Source organism: Anomalospiza imberbis, chromosome 7, assembly GCF_031753505.1.
Source record: "Anomalospiza imberbis isolate Cuckoo-Finch-1a 21T00152 chromosome 7, ASM3175350v1, whole genome shotgun sequence".
NCBI lineage: Eukaryota > Metazoa > Chordata > Aves > Passeriformes > Viduidae > Anomalospiza > Anomalospiza imberbis.
In genome coordinates this window covers 1745653-1753633 of record NC_089687.1, presented here as the reverse complement: position 1 = coordinate 1753633, position 7981 = coordinate 1745653, and the positions used below count along the sequence as shown (strand labels likewise).

The window sequence follows — 7981 nt, the reverse complement described above, 5'->3', positions numbered from 1 at the left end:
GCTCACGGCAGGAGGAGGAGGACGGGACAAGCTCCGGCTGGTGGCACCTGCTCGTGTCCCCGTGTCCCAGGAGGGATCCAGCGGCGGCTGAGAGCCCAGAGTGACCCCAAAAGGTCTCTGGGGAATGGGACGAGCAGCTCCGGCACACGCAGCCTGCTCCATCGGGGTGAGCTGAGAAAATCCCAGCGCGGAGAAATCCCGCCTTTCCTGCGCCATCCCACCCCGGCATTCCTTCTCCAGGGGCTTCAGGAGTAGGAAACTATTCCAGCTGCACAAACACAACACAACTTTGTTTTTCCAGTATTTTATCCCAGTGTTTTTTCCCCTTTGGTATTCTGGGCGGCAGGTGCTTGTTGGAGTAGGCCCTTTTCTGATTTAGAGATGGGGTAACTGAGAGGTGTTTTAAAAGCTTTTATTCCATTTTCAGTCCCATGTGAAGGGTGAGACGATACAGATGTTATAATTCACGCCATCACAATCAGAAGTCAACTATTTCCTAATTACAATACATTATAAGTGTTTCTTGGCCTATCAGCTTTTGCAACACCGTGAGAGAAGTCTCTACAAATTCTCTACAAATTCATTTCCCACAGCTGCTGATCCCCACTGCTCCCATGACAAAGGCAGGAGCAGAAAGGACAGGGAAAATCCACCTGGAAACCGCATTTAATGCAACAGCCCAGCACTGGTGCTGCTGCCTGCAGAGGTGGTGTTTTTCCTGAACTGAGTTCCTTTCAGGAGCTTTCTTCAAAGGTCATTAATGGGTGTCAGGAGACAAAGGAAAGCTGTGTTAGGAAAGTAGAAAAAGGGATTTGCTTTCCAGCAGATGTTCTACAACTCCTACAACTAAGGAAAAAGTACAAGCAGACCAGGTGCTGTCAGTCCTGACTTGTGCAGTCTTACTCGATTTTTTTTTTCTGGTTTGCTTTAAATCATAATTAAAATTAATGATTATTTTTCATCCCCTTGGCCAGGGTGCCTGGTTACCTTCAGGCAGCTGCTGCAGAAGTCAAGGAAGACTCCCATCCTCTAATTTAGGTGAAGGTGGTAAAGTACCCACATGGGACTTCTCAGTGCTCCTAATTTAAAAGAGAGGGGTGGAAAAGGTCTTTTCACTGCTAACTGCAGCAAGCGAAGGGAAGGAGCCCCAAGGAGTTCTTTGGAATTAAGCCATGGATCCTGGAACACCGACCTCCCTGGATGTGAGGGAGAAGCCACCTCGGAAGGGTTGAGCAATGCAGAAAGCCTTTCCAAGCCTTTCCAAGCCTTTCCAGCCCCCCTGGGCAGGGTCACAGCTGCTTTTCTCTGGCACAAGATGTGCACCAGAACAGGAAGGAGGGTTTGTTCCTGGAGCCAAGGGAGATCCCTGCTAAATCCATCTCCTCTCTCCTGGTGGGATCCACCCCTGGATGGCTGCAGGGACTCACCAACCACCCTCAGCTGGTAAATATTCCCATTTTCACCTGGGTTGGATGCTTCCCAGTCTCCAGCGTGGCCTGACAAAGGCGTGGGTGTGAAAGTTGCTTCAGATAACGAGATAGCTGTTATTAACTCTGTTTATTTTTCTTACACAACGTTCCGGGGGTTGTTTTTAAATAAAACACACGGCTCTCAAAAGCAGAATATTCCTTCAGAATATTCCTCTGGGGATGGCAATTTTTCAGGAGATGTGACAGCTCTTTTGCAGTTTGTGCGCTTGGAGCAAACGCACAAAGTTTTGAGAGCAGCTCAAAGGTGGCAGGGGCAGCTTGGGGGACAAGAAATCTGCAGCAAGGGCTTTTTTTCCCCTCATGGAAAACCCTCCTTCCCGCAGGAACGGCGTCCATCCTTCCAGCTGCATAATGAGATGCACAGGTACAATGGGGAACGGGGGAGGCTTTGTCCTCCCTCCCTGCAGGAGCAGCCCTTTGTGTCAGGGATGCTGAAGGATTCTGCTCAATCATTCCTGCTGCACCACCTCCCCGAGCCCCCCAGGACAACCAGCAGGTTGCTTTGGCCTCCAAACCGGCTGATATTTTCCTGCTGAGGGATGTCCCTCAAATCCTCGTGGGTTTAAGGTATTTTCAAGGTGTTTTTAAGGTGTTTTCCCCACTGACTGTAGCCAGGTGCTGCCAGGAACTGAGCTCACATTCTGCTGCTATTTCTGCCTTCTTAAGTTATTTTTTAAATTTATTTTCCAGGAGGAGTTGTGCCTCAAATCAAAATTAGGCTTTGTATTTTTACATCTCTTATTTCTCCCCTTCTGGGGGAGGGCAGCGAGTGGGGGCACAAATATTTTGTTGAGGTCTCCTGAGCAAGTTTTTTATTCAAATTAATGTGCAAACCTGAGAGTCCTGAGTCAACCAACAGATCCAGGAATAACAGCTGCTTCCCCAGATATTATCCAACACACACAAATATTTTTCAAGTGGAATTTCATAGAGACAGCAGAGCCTTGCTTGCCATAAAAATAACTGTGAGAAGGAGAGCTGGCAAATCCCTGAGCAGCCCTAACGCGGGTTTGTTTGGTTGGATTTGTTGGAATATTCATGGTCATGGCCAAATTTGGGGGGTTTTACTAAATATCCATTGTTTTCCATGGAATGTGCACGGTGAGGGAAGGAACGTGTGTTTCACTGGTGATGTTGTTCTGGTTGTTTCAGAAACCGCCGGCCCTGGATCCACCCCAATGCCAAAGGTGGGGCATTCCCAGCCAAATCCAAGCTGGAAAAGCAGCCCTGGAGCACAGCAGCTCCTCTGCTCCTCTTTCCCCAGCCACCACCCCCAGATGCATCTTTCCAAAGCACTCCAGAAACAAAACAGCCCAGGCAAAAAGGCTCTTTTTGTCTCCAGAAGCGACATCCTGGGAATGAGAGCGGCAGATGGAGAGCCCCGGGAACAATGGGATAATGCTGAAGGGGTGCCAAGGACGTGGGGGCAAAGGGGATGTGAAGAGGAGCTGCTCCAGCTGAGCCAGGGTTCGAAAAGAACATTTTATTCAGCTGTGATTCCAAGGCTTTGAGGTCATGACTGCAGATCCCTGGGTAAGGAGGAGTTGTTTGGCAGAAAACCAGACCTGAAGGACACCTGAAGTGCTGCTGCCAGCTGTGCTGATGCCAAAAGTGACTCAAAATCCACCCCCGGCCAGCAGCAGCCAGCCAGGGCTCACACAGACACCAGTGCCACTGCTCTGCCTGCTGAGCAAATAGGAAATGCCAAAGCTCTGAATCAGGAAAAAAAAAATTAAAAAAAAAAAAAAAAAAAGCTTTTCAGAAAAAAAGATGAGAAGCTCAATGTGGACACTGGAAAACAGCACTCATTTCATTAAAGGATTATCCTTCATAGAGGATTTTCTCTTTGACAAGGTTGAAAAACTTCCCATCTCTGCTTGGGTTCTGTGAGGATGACCCCAAAGAGCTCCAGGGGGAGTTTTCCCGAGTTTCCCATCCCTGAGGCCCTTGGAGAACCTGCAGAGCATGGTGGAACTTGGAAAGGATGAAATTAAATATTGTTATTATTATTTTTATTATTAATGTTGTTTATTATTATTATTATTATTATTATTATTATTATTATTATTATTATTATTATTATATTGCTCCCTATTAAGTAGCTTTAAATATCCCTCTCCCAATTGAGCAAAGCACTTAAGCTCATCAACTTGCTGCCTTGACACTCATTTTTAAAATATTGTTTAACACCTCTCACTGGCACCACTGCAATGGAGAATCAGTCATGACAAGAAAATGCCTCGAGCATTTCTTGGGCTTCCAACCAAAAATCTGGGATTAGGTTAAAAAAACACAGACACAACGTTTTGGAGAACTCTTTTCTTTAATGGCATAAACCCCTAAAACTTTCCCTGCGCATCAGGCAGAAAAGTTGCTCTGGATGTTTTGACAAATTATTCTAAACACACAGATATCACAAAATAAAAGCTATTTTCTAAACTGGTTAAAAAAAAAAAAAAAACAACCCCGTTTGTGCCTTTGTAATGGATACAGAAACAGATTTGCATAAACAGAATCTGATTCCAAAGTCTGAACGCCCCCAAATTTTCCCATCAAATCTCTGGACACACTTTCATGTGTAAATAAGCTGTCAAGAGATGCTGCAGAAGCCTTTACAGCTGGAAAAAAACCCCATTATTGCTCCTATGAAAACAAACTTGCCTGTTTCGTGCAGGGAAGAGGTTCCAAGGCTTTCCCAAGCCTGTCCATTTCAGGTGCATTTTGCTCTGCCAAGTGTCCCAGCTCTCTTCTCAAGGGTCCCTCTGCAGATAAAGGCCCAGGAAAGGACCCCATTCCTGGCTGCTCACAGAACCTCACACAGAACTTCCCTGCAGGGTTTCCTACATGGTTGGCACACCCAGCTTAAAAAAAAAAAATAAAATAAAATCTCTTTTCTCATCATGTACTCCTTGACAGCAAGCTGGGATGAGAATGCACTGAGGTACCGAAAGGAAATGTGGCTGCTTCTGGGCAGAAGAGGTCCCCAAGCTCATGAAAGATGCAGAGAACATTGATTTTTTTTGTTCTGACCTTAATTTGGTATTTGGGGGGGAGCCAGGCTTGGTCACCTTCCCGTGCAGAGTTGCCAGCCTGTGAGTGGGACAAAGTGACATCCCAGTGCCACACAGGGAGGTCTGCAGCGCCACGGGGCCACAGGCACAGTCTGGGTGAGAAATCCAAACTCCAGGAACCCTCACTCCTACCTGGAGTGCCTCTTCACCTCCTCTGTGAACCCAAAAACATCTGCAGAAGGTCCCACAAGGTCCATGTGGGTGTCACAGGGGATGATCAGCACTTTGGGGTACCGGGGTTTCAGCCTTTCGCAGAGCTGTTTGTATCTCTGCTTCTCAGCTCTGCTGGGCTCCTTGAGGCAGATCCTTTCCTTCCTTAACACCTTCTGGAGCTCCACGGAGTAATTTTCAATCATTTTCTTGGCCCTTAATCCCTGCAAAGCACCAGCCTTGCTGCCAGCACTCTCAATGCACACGGTGGTGATGTCACCGTCAGTGACACCAGAAATGACAACGTCATTTCCCTGGAATGCTCTGGGAAGAAAGCACCTCATGTAGTGATAGATATCCGTGTCCAGAACCAGCACTTGTTTTTCCCTCTGTGTTTCCTGAACGGAACTCCTCGTCTCCGCGGCACCTCTGTGCTCCTGCAGCTTCCTCCTCGGTCTCTGGTGGGATTTTCCCTCTCTTCTGGGCTCCTCTGAGAGGGATTTTGCCTTCAGCAAGAGGAATTCTCTCAGCGCTCGGAGTGCTGGGAAGGAGCCTCGCACAGCAATCTGCCCGTCACGCTGCAAAGGCCCAAAGCTCAACGCCGGGCTCTGCTTCTTCATCTCCGCCACCAGATCTTCTAAAACCAAGTGATCTCTGAAAACAGCCAGGCTCAGGGTGCACGTGACCCAGAGGAAGGCCTGGAATTGTGAATGGGAGAAGTTAAGGAGTGGCTAATGAGGCATTAAGCAAAATTAGATGAATTAGGTGCGGGAAATGGAAAGACAGAAACTTCCACAGACACAGGAGGGTTTGATCTGCAGCCTCGGGAGAAGCTTGGACTGATGTAAAAATACAATACACGGACTAAGCAAAAAATCATCAACTTCTGTTTCTATAGCTGTAAGTAAGAGTATGCCTTAAGTGAGACACTGTATTGGTAAGATGGTGAAGGGTTTGTAATGTAGAAATGAAATTGTACAGAGTCACCTAAGAGTTTAGAAGTTGTAAGAGAAGCATCTGTGTGTACGTGTAAAGCAGCCCATGGATAAAAGCAGATTCATTGCAGCAGAAGTGAGCAAAGGTGGTAGGTTAGAAAAGCAAAATAAGCTTTGTGGCAACTGTCCACTGGGTTAGAAAGTTCTGTATTGCCTTGTAACAAAGAACCTGTGACCATTTCTTATGGCCGACTGCGTGCTCTCTTAAACCCCACAGCCTCTGAGACTGATGTTTATCTGAGCAACAAATGGGTTTTAGCCCGACTGGGTCCCATCCCCTCAATTAAAGCAGTGCTAATGACATTAGGGGGGAGCTCACGCTGTGGCAGTAGCGGGTCACTGTCAGGGGGTAGGGCCTGGCCAGCCTCTTGTCCTGCAGGAGATGCTGATCCTTCTTCAGAACACGCTCCACAGCTGAAAACAAACAAGATTCACTTGTTGAGCAGGCTGCCCTAGAGCAGAGGCTGGGCAGAGTCACAGAATAAAGCAGGGATCCATGAAAAGGATCTCCTCCATGGATCCACCCTGGGCAGCACCAGAGCCCAGCCAGGGCTGCACCCAAGATGAACCCAAATGGTCCCAAAATGCACGAGCGCTCCCGGGGGCTCTCCCTGGGATCAGCTCTGCTCCATTGGCACATTGCAGTTCATTGTCCAGTTCCAGCTTTAGGTGATCGAGTCCCATCCTGCTTGTTTTTCTCTCTCCAGCCCACGGTGTTTGTGCTCCTGGGCTGGGATTGGGATCATTTGTCCTTGGTGCCCAGCTGGAGAAGGAATTGTTTTGTCTCCCTGCTCTGTGCAGAGAGCTCAGCAACACTGAATGTGAAGCTCAGAGCTGCACACTGAAGCAGCACAGAACGTGGAAAATAGAAAAGCCAAACCCTGAGGCACCAGTGGAGCAATGAGCCCGTCACCTCCAGCCTGCTGGAACCCTTCCTGCACCCTCCCAGTGCAGCCCACTCCATCCTCTCGCCCAACATTCCATCCCAATTGCTCTGGGAGACACCAGCCCGGCTCCTTGGCACGGGAACTGGCAGAGATTTATCCCCCAGAGCCCCACTACAAAAAGAATTCACCGTTCCTGGCATAAATTTGTTCCGGCAGAACACACGTAACGCCTTGCACGGCGAGCGAGCCCGCACTTCGACGCGCAGAAACAAAACCCTGAAACTCGACCTGATTACCAGAGAGGCTTCAGCCTCCTGAGGAGAGCTGCAAGAGTTTTGAGGAAGTTAGACAGAAGATTTTTGGGGTCTTCAGATGATGTGATTTCTTTTTTTTTTTTTTTTTTTAAATTTTTTATCGATAAGAAGGGTGCATTTAGTTTCTATTGTCACAGTATAGTTTAAAAAGTTATAAGATTTTTAGTCATATTTTTAGTTATATTTTTACTTATTATATAGTATCATTTTTTAGTTATAGTTTTAGTAGTAGCACTTATAATTTTAGTATATTATAGTATAGATTTTTAGTTTTAGTAGAGTTAAAAAAGTTATAAAATTTTTTTAAAGTTATTGATTAATAAAATATTAATAAAGATATGCATGTTTTTAACTTAATTTTTAAATATTGTGTTTTTTGGATTCATATTATAGTGTAAATTTTTTTCTCCTTAATTATAGTATTTATATATTTATAGTATAAATTTATAATATTTATACTATAGTAATATTGTATTTATAGCAATTTATATAGTATTTATAGTCATTTATATAGTATTTATAGTAAAATAGTAATTGCAATAATATAGTATTTATAATATAGTAATATTGTATTTATATAATAATTTTAATATTGTTTACATATATTTATAATATAGTATTTATAACATTTATAGAATAAACAGTACAAGTTAATAGAATTTATAAATATATAGTATTATATTAAAATTTTTAATTTATTATTTAATTATTTTTATTAAAATATTTTAAAATTTTACTATTTCTTTTAAATTTAGGTTAATGTTTGGGTTTTTTTTTTTAATCATAAATTTATATTTTTTGGTTTTAGCACTTAAGTTTAGAAGTTTGTTTTAAAATTTCAAACTAAATTTTCTGTTTAAACTTTGGCTTACTTTTAAATTATAAATTTATATATTTTGCTTTTAGCACTTTAGACGTTTTTTTAAAATTTCAAACTAAATTTTGCGTTTAAACTTTTGCTTACTTTTAAATTATAAATTTATATGTTTTGCTTTTAGCACTTAAGTTTAGAAGTTTGTTTTAAATCTTCAAACTAAATTTTGTGTTTAATCTTTAGCTTACTTTTAAATTATA

The 7981-nt window shown here is 44.0% G+C and overlaps 1 protein-coding gene across 1 annotated transcript; it reads right to left on the bottom strand.

Annotated features, from left to right (window-relative positions):
- Positions 1-3794: 3794 nt before the first annotated feature.
- Positions 3795-6525, bottom strand: RBM43 (RNA binding motif protein 43). The gene is made up of 2 exons (XM_068195114.1): positions 6026-6525; positions 3795-5409 (listed from the first exon to the last, which is right to left on the bottom strand). The coding sequence occupies exons 1-2, from the start codon at positions 6344-6346 to the stop codon at positions 4690-4692; spliced, it is 1041 nt and encodes a 346-aa protein (XP_068051215.1). The 5' UTR covers positions 6347-6525; the 3' UTR covers positions 3795-4689.
- Positions 6526-7981: the final 1456 nt, after the last annotated feature.

Excerpts from the sequence above, each read along its gene's own strand:
- RBM43 (XM_068195114.1), bottom strand. The coding sequence starts at position 6,346 with ATGTGCCAATGGAGCAGAGCTGATCCCAGGGAGAGCCCCCGGGAGCGC. Across the intron at positions 5,410-6,025 it reads TGACCCGCTACTGCCACAGC|GCCTTCCTCTGGGTCACGTG; the intron begins GTGAGCTCCCCC and ends TCACAATTCCAG.